The sequence below is a fragment of the Microcaecilia unicolor genome, chromosome 3, assembly GCF_901765095.1.
Source record: "Microcaecilia unicolor chromosome 3, aMicUni1.1, whole genome shotgun sequence".
NCBI classification, from domain to species: domain Eukaryota; kingdom Metazoa; phylum Chordata; class Amphibia; order Gymnophiona; family Siphonopidae; genus Microcaecilia; species Microcaecilia unicolor.
The window spans coordinates 155792743-155816265 of record NC_044033.1 but is presented as its reverse complement, the minus strand read 5'-3'; the positions used below and the strand labels follow the sequence as shown (position 1 = coordinate 155816265).

Here is a 23523-nt window from a genome sequence, read left to right as displayed (position 1 = left end):
TGTTTGTTTCTGTGTGTGTGTGTTTGTGTGTGTGTGTGTGTTTGTTTCTGTGTGTGTGTTTGTTTGTGTGTGTTTCTGTTTGTTTCTGTGTGTGTGTGTGTGTGTTGTTCTGTTTGTTTATGTGTGTGTGTGTGTGTGTGTGTGTTTATGTTTGTTTATGTGTGTGTGTGTGTGGTGTGTGTGTTTGTTGTTCTGTGTGGTGTGTGTGTGGTGTTTGTTTATGTTGTCTGTGTGTGTGGTTGTTTGTGTTGTGTTGTGTTGTTTCTGTGTGTGTGTGTGGTGTTTGTTTATGTTTGTTTATGTGTGTGTGTGGTGTGTTTGTTTATGTTTGTTGTGTGTGTGTGTGTGTGTGTGTGTTTGTTTGTTTTTTATGTGTGGTGTGTTGTGTGTGTGGGTGTGTTTGTTTATGTTTGTTCTTGTGTGTGTGTGTGTGTGTTGTTTATGTGTTCTGTGTGTGTGTGTGTGGTTTCTGTTTGTTTTTGTGTGTGTTGTGTTTGTGTGTTTGTTATGTGTGTGTGTTTGTGTTTATGTGTGTGTGTGTTTGTTTCTGTGTGTGTGTGTGTGTGTTTGTTTATGTGTGTGTGTTTGTTTTGTGTGTGTGTTTGTTTCTGTGTGTGTGTGTGTGTGTTGTTTCTGTGTGTTTGTTTGTTTTCTGTGGTGTGTGTTTGTTTATGTGGTGTGTGTTTGTTTATGTGTGTGTGTTTGTTTGCTGTGTGTGTGTGTTTCTGTGGTGTGTGTGTGTGTGTTTTGTTTCTGTGTGGTGGTGTGTTTGTTCTGTGTGTGTGTGTGTGTTTGTGTTGTTTCTGTGTGGTGTGTGTGTTTGTGTTTGTTTATGTGTTTTGTTGTGTGTTTGTGTTTGTTTGTGTGTGTGGTGTGTTTGTGTTGTTTCTGTGTGTGTGTGTGTGTGTTGTTTATGTGTGTGTGTGTGTGTTTGTTTATGTGTGTGTGTGTGTGTTTGTTTGTGTGTGTGTGTGTGTGTGTTTGTTTCTGTGGTGGTGTGTGTGTGTTTATGTGTGTGTGTGTGTGGTGTTTGTTTGTGTGTGTTGTGTGTGTTTGTTTATGTGTGTGTGTGTGTTTGTTGTGTGGGTGTGTGGTGTTTGTTTATGTGTGTGTGTGTGTTTCTGTGTGTGTGTGTTTGTTTTGTGTGTGTGTGTGTGTGTTTGTTATGTGTGTGTGTGTGTGTGTTTTGTGTGTGTGTGTTTGTTTCTGTGTGTGTGTGTTTCTGTGGTGTGTGTTTATGTGTGTGTGTGGTGTTGTGGGTGTGTGTGTTTGTTTGTTATGTGTGGTGTGGGTTGTGTGTGTGTTTACTGTGTGTGTGTGTGTGTGTGTGTGTTTCTGTGTGTGTGTGTGTGTGGTTGTTTGGTGTGTGTGTGTGTGTTTGTGTGTGTGGGTGTGTGTGTGTGTGTGTTCTGTGTGTGTGTGTGTTTGTTTCTGTGTGTGGGTGTGTGTGTGGGTGTGTGTGTGGTGTGTGTGTTTGTTTCTGTGTGTGTGTGTGTTGTTTATGTGTGTGGTGTGTGTGTGTGTGTGTTGTTCTGTGTGTGTGTGTGTTTGTTTCTGTGTGTGTGTGTGTGTTTGTTTCTGTGTGTGTGTGTGTGTTTGTTTCTGTGTGTGTGTGTTGTTTTGTGTGTGTGTTTGTTTCTGTGTGTGTGTGTTTGTTTGTTTCTGTGTGTGTGTTTGTTTCTGTGTGGTGTGTGTTTGTTTGTTTCTGTGTGTGTGTGTGTGTTTGTTTCTGTGTGGTGTGTGTTTGTTCGTGTGTGTTTTGTGTTGTTGTTTTCTGTGTGTGTGTGTGTTTGTTTCTGTGTGTGTGTGTGTGTTGTTCTTGTGTGTGTGTGTGTTTCTGTGTGTTTGTTTCTGTGTGTGTGTGTGTGTGTTTCTGTGTGTGTGTGTGTGTTTGTTTCTGTGTGTGTGTTTGTTTCTGTGTGTGTGTGTTTGTTGTGTGTGTGTGTGTGTTTGTTTCTGTGTGTGTGTGTGTGTGTTTGTGTGTGTGTTGTTGTGTTTGTTTCTGTGTGTGTGTGTGTGTTGTTTCTGTGTGCTGTGGTGTGTGTGTGTGTGTGTGTTTGTTTCTGTGTGTGTGTGTGTGTGTTTGTTTCTGTGTGTGTGTGTGTGTGTGTTTGTTTCTGTGTGTGTGTGTGTGTGTGTTTGTTTCTGTGTGTGTGTGTGTGTGTGTTTGTTTCTGTGTGTGTGTTTGTTTCTGTGTGTGTGTGTGTGTGTGTTTGTTTCTGTGTGTGTGTGTGTGTGTGTTTGTTTCTGTGTGTGTGTGTGTGTGTTTGTTTCTGTGTGTGTGTGTTTCTGTGTGTGTTTCTGTGTGTGTGTGTGTTTGTTTCTGTGTGTTTGTTTCTTTGTTTCTGTGTGTTTGTTTCTGTGTGTGTGTTTCTGTGTGTGTGTGTGTGTGTGTTTGTTTCTGTGTGTGTGTGTGTGTGTTTGTTTCTGTGTGTGTGTGTGTGTGTTTGTTTCTGTGTGTGTGTGTGTTTGTTTCTGTGTGTGTGTTTCTGTGTGTGTGTTTCTGTGTGTGTGTTTGTGTGGGGGGGTTGCGGGTGGCTTTTGTGGTCATGTGGTTGGGGAGTTTGCCAGCAGTCTGTAGCGATTCCTAGGCAGGGGGAGGAGTACGGAAACACTCCCCCTGCCTGGGTCGTTGTTTGTTGGAGGGGGTTGCCAGTTGGTAGGGGTGCTTTTATGGATCCCTTTACTCTCTGTGTTCCGCCCTCGAGGGCGGGGCAGAGAGACATGGTGAGTTGGATGGCTTCACCACCATGAACATACAAACTGTTTAGGGATTTTGCAGATGGCTTCAGCAGGTTGTCTTCAGAATGTTGAGGTAGCTTTTTATGTACACATGGGGCGGGGGTGAGGGCGGGTCTTTGAGTGAGGGTGACTGGTCCTAGCCTATGAAGACTACAGGATTTTTGTGCTTCTCTGCCTTGGAGTGAGCTTCTCTGCCTTGGAGTGAGCTTCAGAATGTTCAAGGTGGGATTTATTAATATAGATAATATGATGAGATTACAGAAAGCTAGAGTTTTCCTGACTAATACATGATCACAGTGTATACTCCCTTATTAACCGATTTCAGTGCTTAGACTGAACTGTAACAAAGTATTGCTGCATTTTTTTTTTTTAGGTCTTTGATGTATAGCGAGGCAAACAGGCGGGAGACTTTCACTTCATGGCCTCATGTAGGGTACAGGTGGGCTCAGCCAGATCCCATGGCTCAAGCTGGATTCTATCATCAGGTAAGATTATTCTGCTTCCCAAACTTAAAAAAAAATGTGTGTAGTTCTAAATTTCAGGTGTTTTATGACATTTGAGTTGGTGAACCTCTAGCTATTAGTTAAGTGCTTATAGTTGGGAAATTTAGTTCTTTGCCTTCAGTTGTATGAAGACTGCATTAGAAAGTCATATGGAGAAGAGCAGCACCTTTGAGAAGTTCATATCCTTCTGGTAACAGGTTGGTCTCCTGATACTTCATAGTTTATTTTTAAATTCAAATGTTTAAATTCATTTGTAGTTAAAATAACATTTGTTGTTAATTTTGAACACAGTTTAAAACATCCAAGGCTGAGTGAGCAACCAACAATTTCATGATCTTCTGCTTAATAAAGTGAATAAAACAATTCTTGGACTGAAGCTGCTGATTGGTGGGATAGTTCCAATTATCCAAATGAAATAGAAGCGTTAGGTATAACGCAGATGAAACTAGTTGATTAGAGAGTTCAGGTCATAAAAATTAGCTTAATTCCATTATATAAAAAATTTATTCAGTCAGGGAGGAGAAAGTGGACTATTTGAACTGGTGCAAATCGATTGTCATCAGCCCTATCTCATTGCTAAGTAGTTGTGCTGTAATTTGCCATGGTTAGGTTTTATAGTTGGCTTGCACTCCTTAAATTGCTGGGATTAGGAATATTGTGGAGAATTATTCATAATCTAGGGTAGAGATTTTTAACCTTTTTGGTTCCTGCATCCCTTTAACTGATCAGTGAATATTTCGCACCCCCTTCCTAACCAGGTGTCCATTGGTGACTACTAACACTACATATATAGCTAACTGTTAAGCAGTTCTAACTGCTAACATGTTAACTAAAATTACAGTATTACAATTATACTACCAATAACTGCCTTCACTCTGTTTAGAAAGTTTCAATTGCCTCAGATTTCAAGACCCTTCTCTGCACTCTTTGACCTTTTTCTGCATCTGTTGAAGGTCTTGGCACCACTGGTTAAGAATTCCTAGTCTAGGGTGGCGTGAGCTCTAGCCATTGCATAAAAGTGACATCATGTGGTCAGCCTTGGGGTCCACATTCTCTGTATTCTAGAGGGAGCTGTGGCCTGTCATTACTGGATTGGCATGGGAAAGTAACGGGAGGGAACCACACTGGAAGATAGTTAACATAGTAGATGATGGCAGATAAAGACCTGTGTGGTCCATCCAGCCTGGCCAACAGTCATATTCATTATCAATTTATGATTAAGCCAGCTATGAATGTGGTGGAAAATATGTATAAGTGATCCTGATGTTTCTATCATTTTTTGGACATAGATTGTAGAGGTTTTCTTGGCACTGTGTGTATTCTGATCTCTATTCCCACATATGGGACATAGACTGTAGAAGTCTGCCCAGCACTGGCCTTAGTTCCTCACAGCTAGAGTTGCCATCTGAGCACCACTCCTGCCCATCATAACACATTCAACATCTATGAGATCATTTAAGTTTTTTGCTTTGATACTATCCTTTTTCTATTTAGGGATCCTTTTTGTTTATACCATACCTCTTTGAATTCTATCTGTTTCTGTCTCTACCACTTCCACCAGGGGGGCATTCCAGGCATCGACCACTCTGTTTAAAAAGTATTTCTTGACATTACTTCTAAGTCTGCCACCCTGCAACTTCAGTTCATGTCCTCTAGTTTTTCTGCTTTTCCATCTCTGGAAAAGATTTATGTTGAATACCTTGTATTTAAATGTTTTTATCATATCTCCCCCATCCCTTCTCTCTTCTATTGTATGTATATTCAGGTCTTCAAGTATCTTCTCATACGTTTTTCTTGGTGCAAACCCCATACCATTTTTTGTCACCTTTCTCTGAACTGCTTCAAGTTTTTTATCTTTAGCAAGGTACGACCTCCAAAACTGAACACAGTAGTCCAAGTGGGAGCCTCACCAGTGTTTTGTACAGGGGCATCACAAAACGAAAAGGAGAACGACCAATCAAGGGTTATTTATTAAAAATGTCACAAAGATCAATCCACTAAAAATCATACAGTCCATAAGGATCTATAAAAATGATATGAAGACTCGACACAGTTCTTTGTTTCGGTGCGCAGTGCGCCCGCTTCAGAAGTCTCAACCTCAGCTGGACTTTGTAAATCCCTTGTACTGTTTAAAGACATATATAAACATCAAGCAGCCCCCACTCTGTTGATTTAAACCACTGTTCCATTTTCTTTTGATATTTATTTTGTTGCCAAAATGAATTTTTACAGGTTGTTTATCAGCTGCACTACTTTTAGCAGCTGCTTTCATTTTGCCTTCACAGCCCTGGAGAGTGGGGACCTGCATTGAGTCTTGATATCATTTTTATATATCCCTATGCACTGCATGTCTTTTTAGTTGATCTTTGTGACATTTTTAATAAATATCCCTTGGTTGGTACTTTGGTAATTACCCTTTTCATTTTGTTTTTCCTTATTTGGTTACCCTTTTCATTTTGTTTTTCCTTATTTGGTTTTGCAAAGGGATTGGTTTTTTTGTCATTGTACATGGGCATCACCATCTCCTTTCTTCTGGTTATGCCTTTCTCTATTTAGCTTAGCATCCTTCTGACTATAGCCACTGCCTTGTCACATTGTTTTATTGCCTTTAGATCCTCAGACAGTACTACGGTTTGGTCCCTCTCCCACTGTACATATTCAGCCTCTCACTTCCTAGCACATATAGCTCTCTTGGATTTCTACTCTCTCAGTACATCACTCTGCATTTCTTCACATTAAATTTTAACTGCCAACATTAGACCATTTGTCTTATTTTTGCAGATCATTTTTCATGTTGTCCACTTTTTCCACGGTGTCTGCTCTGTTGCAGATCCTGGTATCCATAAACGATGTCCATAGGCACAGCTTGTCGTTTTTTTGTTTTTTTTTAATATATATTGATGGACATCCATAAAGGATTTTCTTTGGCATAAAGCTTGGCTGCTCTGCGCATGCTTGACCTGCCGACTGTTCGACAGTTTAATGACGGAATAGAGAATGCAAGTGAGCTACAACGAGCAGCTCATTTGCATTCCTATTCCTTGATGCTTGCCTGTTTCTTACCGATTCACTAAGGGAATTGGTAAGGAAAGGGCTTTAACGAGTCTTTAGTGCATCTTGCCCTCAGTGGTTTTAAAACATTTTCTCAGTGCAGCAAGGTCATCTTTGTTATTGACCCGCGCAGCTGGTGCTTGCTGTACCTAGAACCTGACCTCCAAGCCTGTAACTGTTCTCAAGTGCAGAAGAGAACCCAAAAGAGTTGAGACCCAGCACAAAAAATACTTTTTGGCGCTTCTAAGTCCAGTCCATCGACATAAAGCATTAGAGGCATCGATCCCTATAGCTACCGGAGCTGCAATGGACACTGGTGTTTCACCAATATAGAGGGGCCTTCACCTACTGCTGCATTGGACACCAATAGTTCCCTGTCATTACTGAGGACACGCCAGGATGTGACATCATCCTTGGCAGCAAGGGACCTTGAAGTCATGCATTGTGCAAAGGCAAAAGAGTAACAACATTGGTACCAGTATCTGAAAAGCGGTGCCAAGAGGACTTCTTCCCTTCTGTGGAGGTGGTGCCAGTGCACTAGTCTCGTCATTGTCAGGACCAGTCTTCTGTTCTGCTTTATCATCCTTGCAGGCTGTCCTAGCACTGACATTGGCCCCCACCTTTACTGATGCCTACTCCCGAGGAGCTGTTCTGGATCCAATTTCAGGAGGTGCATCTTGGCTTGGTGCAATGCTGAGGCTCTGAGGGCATCGGTTGATTATGACCCCATCCCAGTGGATCCTGGAGGCCAGTGCTTGGTTTGTTACTCCTTCATTGACGCCAGTGCCTCATCATTGGCCGGTATTGGCATTGGAAGAAGTGTTGCTCCTCTCTAGCCCATCAGGAGATGAAGCATCCCTGGTGTCCAGGAAAGGGGTTTGTTCCTCGGTGCTCTTGATCAGGCTGGATGTAAGTCCAGTAGGCTGAGGCAGACACAGACTCGGCCTTCTCGTGAAGAATATTTCACTGATTCTGGTTTGAACTGCTCTTGTGCATCCGACATTGAACCAGAGGACTTGGATGAGGACTCTCTTAGTCTAGCTTCAGACCCTTTCTCATTTTAACAAAGGGTGGTCTCTCCCAGAGAAGCTTGCCTTTATCAGCTTTTTGAGGGAGATGACCAAAGTCATCCTCCATTTGGAGGTTGAGGAGAAGCCCAGGGCTGAGATGTTGTATGTCCTTGACTATGAGTATTCCCCCCCCCCCTCAACTAGTATGCTGTGACAGTGCCTGTGCTTGGCATCATTAGAGCAGCACAGCTGAGGAATTGGAGAAACTCCTCTCTCTGTGCAGTCTGTTTCTAGGAAGGCGGACTCTGTGTATGGAGTCCAAAAGACTTCTAGGTTGGAGAAGCAGCAACGTTCTCACCATGCTGTGGTGGTTGAATCTACTCTAAAGAGGGTCAAGATTTCAAAGACCCATACCTCAGTGTCCCAGGAGTGAGATGCTAGAGCTCTTGTATCTTCGGAGGAAAGATTTTTTTAGGGCTCTATGCTTCTAACCCACATATAGTCTTTACCAGCTCTATATGAGAATCTGCAAGCAGAACTTGGAGCGCAGTGTAGCAGAGTTTGTGGATGCTGTGCCTCCAGAGAAGGCAGCAGAAGGAGGCACAGGACCTGGGCAGCCTATGATGCTTTTGATGTGGCATCCAGGGTCTCTGCTTCAGGTACTGGCTTGCCCTGACCTGCCTGGCTGCGTGCTTCAGACCTAAAACTTGGCAGCTCAGAAGAAACAGGTGGATATCCTTTATCAAAATAACCTTTTTGGGGACAAAATGGAGTAGGTCACTGACTTCATCAAGAAGACAACTGATAACCGTGAAGTCCCTCTCTCAGCCCACTCTTTCTGTGCTCTCTACTTCTCGAAGGTTCTTGGGTGAAGACCAGAGGATATTCTGTTACTCAGACATAGGTATTCTCCTCCAGCCTGCCCTTCCCCGCAATCCCAGGACTTGGACTTCTGCTCCTGCCCTCAACAGCAGCAGCCACCACAGCCACAAAAAGCCCAGCCAGGTCCCCATTCAAAGTAGGGGACAACTTTTTGACTGACTCCAAGAGATTGACCGTCCTGGATGACGTGCCAGTAGAAGGGAGGCTGAATTCCCCCCCCCCCCCCCCCCCCCCCAGAAAGATATGTCCCCTTGTATCCTCCAACTGGTGGGTTCTACAAATAGTCTTTCGGGGGGGGGGGGAGGGGGAGGTTTTACCCTAAATTGTCAAAGTTCCTCCAGATTGGCCACAGAGAGCATCATGGTTCAGCACTCAGCAACAGGACATGCTTGCAAAAACAAGGGGACACTCAATGAAGTAATATGGCAATAATTTTAAAACAAGAGGCAATATTTTTCAGTCAGCGAATAGTTAAGCTCTGGAACTCATTGCTGGAGGATGTGGATATCTGGGTTTTATAAAAGGTTTGGACAAGTTCCTGAAGGAAAAGTCCATAATCTGCTATTGAGAGGGGGAAGCCACTATTACTATTTGGGATTCTGCCAGGTACTTGTTACTTGGATTGGCCACTGTTGGAAACAGGCTACTGGGCTAGATGGATCATTGGCGTGACCCAGTATTCTTATGTTCTTATGAACCCTTCTACTGACCCTGGGGCATGAGCTCAACTCTATTAGATTGTAAGCTCTTTGAGCAGGGACTGTCTTTCTTCTATGTTTGTGCAGCGCTGCGTACGCCTTGTAGCGCTATAGAAATGCTAAATAGTAGTAGTATGGGCTCGACCACATGGACAAGAAGGAAAGGGATCATATTCCAAGTATTTACTTGTGCCCAAAAAGACACAGGGATTTCATCCCATCCTAGACCTTAGGGCCCTGAACAAGTATCTGGTCAAATAAAAAATCATGGTGTTTTCCCAGGGCGCCCTGCTCCCTACGATTCAGGCAAACAATTGGCTGTGCACTTTGGCCTTCAGGGATGCTTACACCAACATACAGGTACATCCTAGTCACAGGACGTATCTCAGATTCCAGTTAGGGAAGTATTACCAGTATTGGGTCCTGCCTTTTGGCCTTGCATCCACTCCCTGACTCTTCTCCAAATTCCTTGCCATAGTTGCAGCATTGCTACACAGATCAGGAGTAAATTTGTTTCCCTTACTAGACGGTTGGATAGTCAAGAGCACATCCAAGGAGGTTGCGCAAGAATCAGTGCAGAGAGCCATTCAAGTGTTGATGTTACTAGGTAACAGGGAGTTTGGGGCTCCTGGCGCCATTGCTCTCAAGTCTGTATTGGAGTGCCTCCTGGATTTGTGATCGTAAATCAGGGCAAGGATTGTTTAAGTTAAACCCCTGATGATGCTTTTATATTGAAACACAGAACTGTTGGGTTTTAACAGAAGGGGGGGGGGGTTATTTGGGCAGCATATGAAGAAAATCTGGGAGACGAAGGAGTAGCTGGTGGTATGGACAGATATTTTTAGAAGTCATCGAAATTATTGAAGGTGAGATGTGGAACAAGTGAATGATATAATTTGAAATGGAGTCCACACTGAAGATCTTAGTAGAAACCTATAGCACAATGGAGGAGCTCTATCTGGATTAATAGACTGAAATGTTGAATAATGAGAAAAATTAGGCATGATTAGATGTTACTTATGATAATGTTGTGTGAAATATAATTAATGGTTACAACAATTGGGTATTCGAGGACAAGCAGGCTGAAATAATCCTCAAAAATGGGTCTGCGATCCGTGCTGGCCCGAGAACCGGCATTTGAAATAGCAAAAAATGTTCCTAGAGCTTTCCTAGCGTGCCATGCGTCCGACTGCACATGTGCTGAATGCTTTCCCGCCCACCTGATGGCTGTGCTCCTTAGATACTTTCTTTTTCTGCGTGAGGAGTGGCAGCTGTTTACCCTGGCTATGCTTCTTCCCCCGGGAGACCCTTCAGTTCCTGTTTATACAGTTCGATTGTATTTTTCGCTCTTTTTCTTTCTTATAGTGTTATTTAAAAAAACGTTCCTCTTATTTCTTAGTTTTCCTTTGGCCCACGACAAGTTTCCTTTTATTTTTAGTCGTGGCCATCATTAGGCTATGCTCTATGGACTTGAAGGACGCTTATACTCGTATCCCGATACTTCAAGCTCACAGGAAATATCTTCGATTTCGGCTGGGAATGCAGCGCTTCCAGTACCTAGTGTCAACTCCCAGAGTGTTCACAAAATGCCTAGCGGTAGTTGCAGCAGTCCTATGCAGGCTGGGAGTGCATGTGTTCGCTTATCTCGATAATTGGCTGGTGAAGAGCACCTCGGAGGATGGTGCTCGGGATTCTATGCGGATGACTATTCAGGTGCTGGAACTACTAGGGTTCGTAATAAATTACCCCGTCCTATTTAACACCAGTCCAGAAATTGGAGTTCATTGGAGCATTGCTCGACACAAGAATGATTTGAGTCTATCTTCCAGAGACCTGGACAGACAGCCTTCTTTTTCTGGTGTTCATGGTTCAAGCATCTCGGCAAGTCACAGCTCAGCAGATGTTGACACTCTTGGGGCACATGGCCTCCACAGTTCATATTACGCCCATGGCACGTCTGCACATGAGATCTGCTCAATGGACCCTAGCTTCTCAGTGTTAAGCCACGGGGAATCTAGAAGGTGTTATCCATGTGTCCCACAGACTTTGCACATTCTCTTCAGTGGTGGACAGTTCGATCCAATCTGACCGTGGGACATCCATTCCAAATTCCTCAGCCTCAGAAAGTGTTGACGATGGATGCATCTTTCCTGGGGTGGGGTGGGGGAATCATGTAGATGGGCTTCACACTCAGTGAGCCTGGTTCCCCCCAGGAAACAGTTCTTCAGATCAACCTCCTGGAGCTCCAAGCAATCTGGAACTCTCTAAAGGCTTTGAGATCGGCTATCCAACCAAATTATCTTGACTCAAACAGGTTGCAATGTACTATACCAACAAGCAGGGGGGCACTGGATCGTGCTCTCTGTGTCAGGAAGCCTTCCAGCTGTGGCTTTGGGTGTGCCTTCATGGCATGTTTCTGCAAGCCACTTATCTGGCAGGCGTAAACAGTCTGGCCAACAGGCTGAGCATTGGTCACTGAATATGGGCGTAGCCCGTGAGATCTTTCCAGCATGGGGTACCCCTCGGTGAATCTCTTTGCTACTCAAGTAAACCACAAGGTCCCTCAGTTCTGTTCCAGACTTCAGGCTCACGACAGACTAGCATCAGATGCCTTTCTCCAACATCGAGGAACAGGTCTCCTGTACGCGTATCCTCCCATACCTCTGGTGGGGAAGACTTTGTTGAAACTCAGGCAAGACTGCGGAACCATGATCCTGATTGCGCCATATTGGCCGCATCATTTGGTTCCCTCTTCTTCTGGAGTTGTCCTCCGTAAAACCGTGGTGATTGGATTGTTTTCCAACCCTCATCACTCAGAAAGAGGGGTCGCTTCTACATCACAACCTCCAGTCTCTGGGTCTCTTGGCCTGGATGTTGAGAGCTTAGAATTTGCTTCCTTAGGTCTTTCGGAGTGTGTCTCCCGAGTCTTGTTTACTTCCAGAAAAGATTCCATTAAGAGGTGTTACTCTTTTAAATGAAGGAGGTTTGCTGTCTGGTGTGACAGCAAGGCCATAGATCCCCTTTCTTGTCCTACATAGACCCTGCTTGAATACCTTCTACACTTATCAGAGTCTGGTCTCAAGACCAACTCCCTAAGGGTTTACCTTAGTGCAATTAGTGCTTATCAATGTATAGAGGATAAGCCTATCTCTGGACAGCCTTTAGTTGCTTGATTCATGAGAGGTTTGCTCTTGTGAAAACCCCCAGTCAAACCTCCGCTAGTGTCATGGGATCTCAACTTCGTTCTCACCCAGCTGATGAAAGCTCCTTTTGAGCCACTGAATTCCTGACATCTGAAGTACTTGGACCTGGAAGATCGTTTTCTTGGTGGCTGTTACTTTAGCTCATAGGGATAGTGAGCTTCAGGTCTTAGTAGTGGATGCACCTTATACTAAGTTTCATCACAACAGAGTAGTCCTCCGCACACACCCTAAGTTCCTGCTGAAGGTGGTGTCGGAGTTCCATCTGAACCAGTTGATTGTCTTGCCAACATCTTTCCCCCTGTCTTCATGCCCACCCTGGCGAAAGCAGTTTGCACACCTTGGACCGCAAGAGAGCATTGGCCTTTTACATGGAGCGGACGAATCCGTTCAGACAATCCGCCCAGTTGTTTCTTTCTTTTGGTCCCAATAGGAGAGGAGTCTACGTCGGAAAATGCACTATTTCTAATTGGCTAGCAGATTGCATTTCCTTCGCTTATGCCCAAGCTGGGCTGACTCTTGAGGGTCATGTCACGTCTCATAATGTCAGGGCCATGGCTGCATCGGCTCATTTAAAATCAGCCTCCATTGAAGAGATTTGCAAGGCTGCAACGTGGTCTTCAGTCCACACATTCAGATCACACTACTGCCTTCACCAGGATATTCAATGCGACAGTCGGTTTGGGCAGTCGGTGCTGCAGAATGTGTTTGAGGTTTAGAATCCAATTCCCCCCAGACCCATTTTGTTCTGTTCCAGGCTACACTCTTAGCTAGTTTGTATATAGTTTCAGGTTAATCTGTGTTATGTCCTCGCCGTTGCAAGGTCCAATTGACCAATGTTTATTGTTTTGAGTGAGCCTGGCTGCTAGGGATACTTCACTTGTGAGGATTATTTCAGCCTGCTTGTCCTCTGAGAAAGCGAAGATGCTTACCTGTAGCAGGTGTTCTCCAAGGACAGTAAGCTGATAATTCTCACAAACCCGCCCACTTCCCCTTGGAGTTGTCTTCTCTATCTTTCTTTTATTATTGATTGAACTGCATGGCGGGCAGGAAGGCACTCGGCACATGTGCAGTCGGATGCGCGGTGCGCTAAGAAGGCTCTAGCAAACATTTTTGGTATATCAGATGCTGGTTCCTGGTGAATCACTGACCCACTTGTGAGGATTATCAGCCTGCTGTCCTCTGAGAACATCTGCTACAGGTAAGTGTCTTCACTCTAATTCAACATTTAATGTATGTAAAATTTGGCTGGTAATATCAAGGGTTTACGGTGTGAATGTGAAGAGGATTTTAGTTAAGGTTATAAGAATGGAGATATTGTGAGTGGATGAGATGGTATAAGTATTTTCATGTTTGCAGAGCATGACTGTATGCTAAGTAAGGTTTGTATGATTTATATATGTAACTTTGTAAGTCTAAGTAGTTTGAAAATACGCCTCATTGCGGGCTACAAAAACATTCAATACACATTCAGATTTAAAATTTCAAAAGTTAAAAAAAAAAAATCTTTCAAAGTCTTCCTGAACAAAAAATAATCTTAAATATCTTGTTGCATAGGAATAGAATTCCATACCTTTACTGCAAAATAACTAAAGGACCTATAGAAAAATCATTTATATCAGCTCTTATTAACTCCCAAAGTTCTTCAATGGTTATGTCTGCAGGTTTCTGAAAATCCTTCAGAATTACCTCCAGAAGCACCTTCCACCTCTACTTGATCTGTTATTGTTGAGCCTGGCATCAGTGAAGACCGCTTCTCCATATTCTTAGGGATTGCTTCTTCAGTGGGGGTAGATACCGCCAGATTCAGGCTCCTCAGCAGATGATCTGACTGCTGGCACAAAGCCTCAGCATTGGGAAACTACTTTGCTCCTGTGGTAATGTTTCCGGGTTGAAAGGGCCTGGACTGCCTCAGGACTCAGCGAAGGCCTGTCCTCACTGTTGCCTGAATCTACCAATCCCACAAAATGGAAGAAAAATGGCTTTGGGTCCACAGGACGGCCAAACCTGCTCTAAAGTAATCTGGTGAAGTGGCAAGGAAACCCCAGGCTTATTGGGAGCTACTCGAGAGGATCCCTTCCTCTTTACCCATCACGAGAAAGAAAACACCACGTCAATGAGAAAATACTTAAAAAGGAGCTCTCTTCCCTTAGATGCAAATGCAGTTGAAGAGAATGGAAAGGGTCAGGAATTTTATTCCAAGTATTTCATGATTGCAGATAAGATTGGTGGTGAGAGTGGGGAATACCATCCCATCTTAAGTCTTGTTTTGTTTCAAGGAAATGTTTAAGGTGGTTTCTGTGGCACCTTCAATCCTTTCCTTCATAAAGGAGACTGGCTATGTTCACTGGACATGAAGGATGCCTTTGACATAGTTCTGCATAGGTGAATTATGAAGAAACTTGGTAAGGGCCTAAAATGAGTTAGAAACAGGTTGAAGGCAAATAAAGCGGATTAGTAGTTGGTATGATTGGGCAATGTGCTCTTGATCTTCTATTATTTTCTGTGCATACTCACATTGAGGTACTTTGGTGAATTGTATTTATCTCAGTTCTGTAATAGCAAAATACCATTATCAGCAGTGCATTCTACTCTTTGATTTCACTTCTGCTCCGGAAATGTTCACAAAATTTCTAGGATCTGTTCAAGCTGGGAGTGTACGTGTTTCCCCATGTGGATGATTGATGAAGAGCATCTAAGGAAGAAGGTCAAAGATTGATGCCTTCGAGAGATTGGTTGGTGATCAATTGTTGGACTTTTTGGAACAACAGAGATATTAGCATATCTTTTCAGTCTGGATTTTGGAATAGAGAGTTGTACAGGGACAGATATTTCATCCGTCCCTGCTGGAATCGAATCCATCCCCACCCGTCCCTGCTGGAATCTCCTCCACAGTGGCGTACCAAGAGGGGGCGTTGGGGGTGGTCCATCCCGGGTGCACGCCGCTTGGGGGGGGGGGGGGTGCTGCGCGCGCCTGTTCTTTGTTCGTTCCATGCTCCCTCTGCCCCGGAACAGGTTACTTCCTGAGGTACATGGTAAGCTGTGTTGTAGAAAAGCATTAACATCATATTTATGTGATTTGAATGTTCTAATATGTGCTTATTAGATGTTTCATTAATATTATGCTGACATAAATATAATAGTTATTTGAATTTCAGTGCTTTTAAATGTGTATATTTTTGATACTGTTTCATGGTAGTTCTATTAAGTTTTAATTTGCTGCTCTAGTTTCTCATTTATTGTATTCATATTTATATTTGACCATTTTTGTATTGTTATGCTGTTAACAAAATTGTAAATTTTATGTTAAACTGTTCTGCTGTACACTGCCTTGGGTGAATCTCTTCATAAAGGTGGTTAATAAATCCAAATAAACCAACAAAGCTGTAGAATTTCAAGTTGAAATTCCAAGTGGTGGCTGAGGAAACAGCAAAAAAAAAAAAAAAAAACAAAACTCTTAAGGGGTTACTTTTTTGCCTCACTCTGTAGAGGTTGCTAGAATTCTGAATAGAGTATAATGGGTAAATGTGAATTGATTGCTTTTTTAATGTACAGGGATTAGGGGACATGCTATGAAGTTACCAAGTAGTATTTTTAAAACAAATTGGAGACTTCCGGTGGAGCTGCTGGACAAGATGGCTGTTGTTTTATTTTATTTATTTATTTCCTGCATTTGTATCCCACAATTTCCCACCTATTTGCAGGCTCAATGTGGCTTACATTATGCCGCAATGGCGATCACCAGTGATAAGATGAGCTCTAGCAACTCACAACCGTAGACCCTCGAATTTGGCTCCCATCACTCCCTCCCACAGCTTTACATCAGGTCTCGTCACCCACCTCTGTTGGGTGGTATTGTGAGCACTCCTGTCTGAAGCTAGGGAACGCCGAGTAGAGTCTTCTGCAACGTGTGCCTTGTCCCCCCTCCCCCCATTGGAGCAGTTGCAACGGTCTTGACATGGATTCTGGTGGAAGAGCGTGGCAAGGTGCAGTTGCCGGTCTGAGGTGTGACCCTGGGGGAAGTAGCACTGAGGTGGTGACCCTGGGGGAAGTAGCACTGAGGTGATGCCTGGTGGTGATTAGTGCTGTTGGAAGAGCAGGAGTAGCAGCGTCGGAGCGGTGGATGGTGAGTTATCTAATGAAGCACAGATGCTGAGCTGGGCCCTGGGGCACGTGTCGGGACAGTGAGAGGGAGAGATTGGCGGCAGTGTCTGGCCTGCACCCTCTGGAGTGCTGCTCCCCATGTCTAGATAGAAATACATCCTGGGCTTTCCTCGAGGTGACCTGTATTGGGCCACTTCTTTGGCTGATTCTTACATGTACTGTGAGCAGTGCTGAGAGGATTTTGTTTTTTCCGCCTCCAGGTGGCACTGATTTGCTACTCTGATTGCGGTGTGGGACTAATGTATTAGAATTGTCTGGAGAGAGCAGTGTTTCCGCTTGGCTGCCCGTGGTTCCAGGAAAGACGTGGAGAAGAATCGTGGAGGAGGATTAAAGATGGCGGAGAAAAGTGCTCCTCTCTTGCCTATATTGGGGTCCGCCAGGCCGTGGAACAGGCCATGGGAACACAGTTGCAACAAATTATTGATAAATTGGATAACATGGAGCACCGACTTGCTACTTTCACCAAAGACCTTCAGGAGGTCCAACAGAGTTGGAGAGGTGGAAACCTCGACACAAGAATCTTCATTGGAAATCAAGAGCCTTCAAGATAAGGTTGCTTCCTTGGAAGAGAAGGTTGATGACTTGGAAAATCGTTTTCGCAGGAACGGTCTGAAACTGGTTGGATTGCCGGAATTGGTACATGATGCAGAACTGCGCGGTTTTCTAGAAGCTTGGTTCTCAAGATTCTTTTTTTTATTTGTTCAACTTTTTATTGATATTCCAACATTATATAACACTAGAAAACAATATTCCTATACATATTTCATCTGCCACATTCAAGCTTTGTTAACATTCCTTTATTTTCCCCTTCCCCATTATTCCCCAACCCCCCCTCTCTCTCCCCCTTCCCTCCTTCCCCTCCCCCCCATTATCTTATCTAATCGTAACCATTCCTCCGCATTGGGCTTATATTTTCCCTTTCGCCTATCTGTCATTTTTTCCATTCCCATCAAGAAGTACAATTTGTTTTCCCATTCTTGTCTCGTGGGGCCTGTTCTTTGTTTCCATTTCAGTGCTATTGTTGTTTTGGCTGCTGCTAAGCACATACGCTTTATTCGAGTTTGCCATGCCTTCCCCCCCCCTTATTCCCATAGCCCAACAGGCACCATTTGGGATCGCAAGTGAACTGAACCCCTATTGCTTGAGTAATTAATCCTGTGACCATTTCCACAAACTCTTGTATAATGGAGCATTTCCACCAAATGTGAAAGTATGTTCCTTTCCCCTCTTCACAGCGCCAGCATTTATCTAATGCATTTGGGAACATTGCTTTTATTCTGTCTGGTGTATAATACCAGCAACTCATGACTTTATAAGCGTTTTCCTTCACCAGTACACAGATGCTTTTTTAACCTCTACACACATTTTCTTCCATTCTCCCCCATTGAATTCCCGTTCAAGATCCTGCTCCCAAGCTTTCATATAGGGTAATTTTTCAAAGGTAGTGCCCCTAATATGTTCGTATGATTTAGAGATCCCTTTTCCTCCCCCATATAGAGTCCCCCATAGGTTTTCAAACTTTTCATTATCTATCCAGTTACCCTTATTCCACTTTGCTGTCACCATATAGTTTCTAACTTGAAGATATGCATAGATTTCTGTCTCAGGAAGATCATATTCCTTACTAATCTCTTCAAAGTTTTTAAGTTTGCCCTCTCTTGTAAACTCACGAAACCTAATCAAACCTTTATCTTACCATGAAGCAATTGTCTTGTTTTCCTGCCCCCCAGGAAACCCCGGTTCTTGTGTGAGCCAAGCATATGTGGATCTATTATGTGTTCCCTGAGTTTCTTTTTGAGCTTACCCCATAATATTAACAAATGTGAAACGAAGGGATTCAATGTTAGTGTTTTATACATATGTTCAGGGATGGACCCCCCAGAGTAATGCATCCAGCCTGCCTTCCTGTATAGAAATCTGTTCTAGCTGGGTCACCGGTGAAAGGTCAACCCTGCTCCAGACCTCAATTTGCCGCAGCTGGGCTGCCCAGTAATACCAAGTAATATTAGGGATTCCTCTGCCCCCTAGTTCTACAGCTCTCCACATTATTTTCCTTTATAATCTGGCCGGATGTCCTGCCCATATGAACTCTCCTATTTCCGCCTGTAATTTCTGCAATTCCCCTTTAGGGACAGCTATTGGCAGTGTTTGAAATAGGAATAACAGTCGAGGGAGTATATTCATCTTGACCACCGCTATACGGCCCCACCATGACAGCAATCCTCCCTTCCACTTTTGCAAATCTCTTCTAATAGCTACTATAAGCGGTGTGTAATTCAGTTGGTATAACGTGTTTAGATCACGTGGTACATATATGCCCAAATAGCGAAAATTTCTGCCTGTCCAGCGAAAACCATGTCTCTTCCCTAGTTGATCTATTTCCTGATCAGCGACCGTTATCCCCATGCGTTCAGATTTATCAATGTTTACACGAAAACCTGACAGTTTCCCAAAAAGATTTAATTCCTTTATTAGCACCGGCAGTGTCGCTAGTGGCTTTCCAATGTAAAACAGCAGATCGTCCGCAAATAATGCTATTTTATGCTCTTTTCCTCCCATTCGGACCCCCTGCACTTCCTTCAATGCTCTGACTCGTTGGGCCAATGGTTCAATAGATATTGCAAATAACAGCGGGGATAGGGGACATCCCTGTCTGGTCCTCCGCTGTATGTTCACTGGGTTTTACCACCCCCCATTCACTTTAATCCTTGCCCTTGGTTGGTCATATAGCCTTTTCACCCAGCCTACAAAAGTGTTGCCAAATCCCATTCCCAACATTACCTCCCATAGGTAATCCCATTCGACCCTATCAAACGCCTTTTCAGTGTCTATTGTTAATAGAGTCATAGAGTCTCCCCTCCTTTGTGCCCCCCAAATTAGGTTAAGGGTCCTTCTAATGTTGTCTGCCACTTGCCTGTGCTTAATGAAGCCAGATTGGTCCTCGTGTATAAGAGATGGCAGTATCCCACTCAGCCTATTTGCCATTATTTTGGCCAGGATCTTAACACCTACATTCAGCAGGGATATCGGTCTAAACGACCCACATAAAGTTGGATCTCTCTCGGGTTTCAACAACACCGATATCCCTGCTTCCTGCATGCTGGTCGGGAATCCTTTCCCCTCAAAGCTAGCATTGCCCAGCCTCACTAAGAGGGGTCCCAGTTCTTGTTGGAAGATTTTATAATATTTAGCGGTATATCCATCTAACCCTGGTGATTTCCCACCCTTTAGGCCTCTGATGACTTTAACACTTCCTCTAGTGTTATTGCTGCCTCGATCTCTCCTCTCTGTTGAACCGACACTTTCTGTAATCCGAGTCCCTGTATATAGTCCCTGATGTTTTCTACAGACTCTGTTGATTCCCTTTTATATAACTTTTTATAGAAATCCATAAATTGTGCCCTGATTTCCTCATCTTGATGGTAAATCACATCTTTTGGGCCCTTAATTTTGGTGATCGTGTTCTTAACTCTTCTATCACGCAAACCTCTAGCTAAAGTTTTCCCAGCTTTATTGCTGAACTCAAAAAATTTCTGCTGCATTAATTGCCTATGGAATTCCATGGTTTTCATCTGGATCATATGCAGTTCCGCTCTCCATTTATTTTCTACTAATAGTTGGGGGTCTCCCCTCTTTTTGATGTATTGCTTCCATTCTCGCTATTTGCCTCCGAATTTCTACCTCCCTCTCTGCCCTCTGCTTCTTCCTGTGACCCCCCCTTTTTAATTAAGACCCCACTATTGCTTTTAAAGCATCCCACATTATCCCATCCATTACCTCCCCCGTATCATTTAGTTCCAAATACTCTTTAATGGTATTCCTATTTTCTTGGCAGTCAGATTCTCCATCTAATAAAGTTTCATTGAGTCTCCAAATTTGTCCTGTTCTTTGCTTACCCAACCCATCTAATGTGACCCATACTGCTGCATGATCAGAGGCATGTATACTCTCGATCTTCGCCTCCTTTATGTCCCCCCATATGTTCCGGTAACCCCAAATTGTATCTGTTCTGGCATATGTCCCCTGTACATGGGCATAGTGTGTGTATTGCCGCTGTCCTGGATGTTGTAAACGCCATATGTCTATTAAGTCTAATTCACGCATCAGTCTAAGAAATTGGCGCCCTTTATACCCATCCCCCCATCCGGCCTGTCAAGAGTGATCCATGGTCCCCGCCACGTGATTGAAGTCCCCCCCCCCCAACATTACCACTCCTTCTACAAAGGGAATCAGTTGTGCCCGGGTGGTATCAAAGTATCTCCCTTGTCCCTTGTTTGGTGCATACATGTTTATTAAAGTGATATTGCGATTGTTGACCTTCCCCTTGACTGCAAGGCAACGACCTTCTTTGTCCTTATACACAGCCTCTTTAACAAACTGCAAGTGTTCTTTCACATAAATCACTAAGCCTCCCGTCTTATTTCCCCTAGTATCAGCCAATGTAAACTCTTCCCCCAACCCTTTATTCATAATTAGTGATTCATCCTTCTTCCTAATGTGGGTTTCCTGCAGCATTATTATGTCACAGTTCAATCTACGCAGTGCTCTGAAAATTATACTTCTCTTGCCCGGGTTGTTTAATCCATTTACAATCCATGACCCAATACGTAGCCCTCCATCGCTCAGCCCTCCCTTGTTCCCCCCCCCCCCCCCCCCCCAATTTCCCCATCAACTGGCATCCGCTCTTTCGTGCCAGTATTCCCCTTAAGGAAGCACGTCTCCCTCTGAGCTTGACTGCCCGATCTCCTAATCATATAAGCATTCCCTCCCTTATTTTGTTTTTGCTTTTCCCCTTCCCTTCTTTTAGAACTTGTATAAGCATTTACCTCAACATCTTATATATAACCCTTCAACTTGTTTCATCTTCACTCCCACTTACTACAGTGGAAACTCATTCAAAGTCCATATTCAGTCCTCATCAGCTTCAGGTGGCATCATCCTTCTCCACTGTTTCTCTTGCATTTCGTGCTGGGAGACGATTTCTCCTCCCTTCAGCCAGCTGCCAGCCCGCCTGATCTTTTCTCCCTGTGCTGCCTTGGGATTGCTGTATGGTTTCTTCCTCTCTGGGGACATCTGTACATCCCATCTCCTTTAAGACTTTCCACGCTCCTTGCGGTGACTGGAGACGGCGGGTGGTACTCCCCACCGTTACTTGCAGCCCGAATGGAAACAGCCAGCGGTAGCGTAATCCAGATTTTTGTAGGTAGCTCGTGATGTCCTTAAAGTTTCTTCTGCGCTGTAGCGTTTGTCTAGCCAGATCCTGATATATCTGGATCTTCGCCGTGTTCCAAGTTATCTCCCCCAGTTCTCTCGCTTTTCTCCAAATTTTCTCTTTAACTGGGAACCTGAGAAAACAGGCTACTATATCTCTTGGCAATCCTTTCCTTGGTGCACCTAGGCTTCTGTGCGCCCTTTCCAATTCCACAGGTGCACTCTCTCGGCCCTCTCCTGCATTGGAGTCCTGATTAAGTAGAGAAGCACAAATTTCTTGAACCACCTTCTCTGCATCTTTATACTGGTCCTCCTCAGGGATGCCTCTGAATCTCAAGTTGCACCTTCTAGTACGGTTTTCAAGGTCTTCCAGCCTGGCTTCCATATCAACCCTTGTTTGCTGTTCATTTTGTATGGAGCCCTGGAGGTCCCGCACTTCCAGCGTTATTGCCTTCGTTTTCTCCTCAGTTTCTGCCAGCCTGTTTCCGATTTCCTTGATTTCTTCGCGCAATTCCGCTACCGCCGTTTGAATGCTATGTCTTGTTGTCACCATCTCATTTTTTAGTTATGTAAACCATCTGGCGAAATCGTTCTTGCTAATTTCTGCCTCGCTCTTGAACTGCTCTTCATGGTCTTGGTCCGATTCGCTTTCTGCGTTCACTATCTTGGCCCCTCGAGATTGGAGACCAGCTCCCTTTGTAGTGCTTGATGTTTCGGTCGTAAACTTAAATTTTGCCAGCTTTTTCTTTGCTGCCATGAGTTTAGCGTTGGTTCTTTTATAATAGGAGTGATTTTTTTTCGCTTTTTGACACAAGGAATGCTTCGATTTTGCTCTAGAGACGACGGAGCATACTGATCAAGGAGCCATCTCTTCAGCTGACGTCACTTCCCCGGTTCTCAAGATTCTTGCAACATCAAAGTACAGCTGGTCCTCTGCATATAGAACAAGCACATTGTCTGGGCCCCAAAAGATCGACTACAGAATGCTCCAGGACAGTGATTATTAGATTGCTTCATTATCATCATAAAATGGAGATACTGTCTGCTCTTCAAAACATGTTTTCAAGACCTGCTTTTCCAAAGTCTCTCTTCAGCGTAAACAGTTTTCCCCACTTTGTAGCCGTTTACACAAGTTGCAAGTACAGTGGTGGAAATAAGTATTTGATCCCTTGCTGATTTTGTAAGTTTGCCCACTGACAAAGACATGAGCAGCCCATAATTGAAGGGTAGGTTATTGGTAACAGTGAGAGATAGCACATCACAAATTAAATCCGGAAAATCACATTGTGGAAAGTATATGAATTTATTTGCATTCTGCAGAGGGAAATAAGTATTTAATCCCTCTGGCAAACAAGACCTAATACTTGGTGGCAAAACCCTTGTTGGCAAGCACAGCGGTCAGACGTCTTCTGTAGTTGATGATGAGGTTTGCACACATGTCAGGAGGAATTTTGGTCCACTCCTCTTTGCAGATCATCTCTAAATCATTAAGAGTTCTGGGCTGTCGCTTGGCAACTCGCAGCTTCAGCTCCCTCCATAAGTTTTCAATGGGATTAAGGTCTGGTGACTGGCTAGGCCACTCCATGACCCTAATGTGCTTCTTCCTGAGCCACTCCTTTGTTGCCTTGGCTGTATGTTTTGGGTCATTGTCGTGCTGGAAGACCCAGCCACGACCCATTTTTAAGGCCCTGGCGGAGGGAAGGAGGTTGTCACTCAGAATTGTACGGTACATGGTCCCATCCATTCTCCCATTGATGCGGTGAAGTAGTCCTGTGCCCTTAGCAGAGAAACACCCCCAAAACATAACATTTCCACCTCCATGCTTGAAAGTGGGGACGGTGTTCTTTGGGTCATAGGCAGCATTTCTCTTCCTCCAAACACGGCGAGTTGAGTTCATGCCAAAGAGCTCAATTTTTGTCTCATCTGACCACAGCACCTTCTCCCAATCACTCTCGGCATCATCCAGGTGTTCACTGGCAAACTTCAGACGGGCCGTCACATGTGCCTTCCGGAGCAGGGGGACCTTGCGGGCACTGCAGGATTGCAATCCGTTATGTCGTAA

At 44.1% G+C, this 23523-nt stretch overlaps 1 protein-coding gene across 1 annotated transcript in view; it reads left to right on the top strand.

The window, feature by feature from the left end:
* The window catches only part of BIRC6 (baculoviral IAP repeat containing 6), a 965314-nt gene that overhangs the window by 86143 nt on the left and 855648 nt on the right, over positions 1 to 23523 (top strand). Inside the window, 1 exon segment of the mRNA XM_030196513.1 lies at positions 3116 to 3227. Coding sequence (XP_030052373.1) covers positions 3116 to 3227 — 112 coding nt within the window.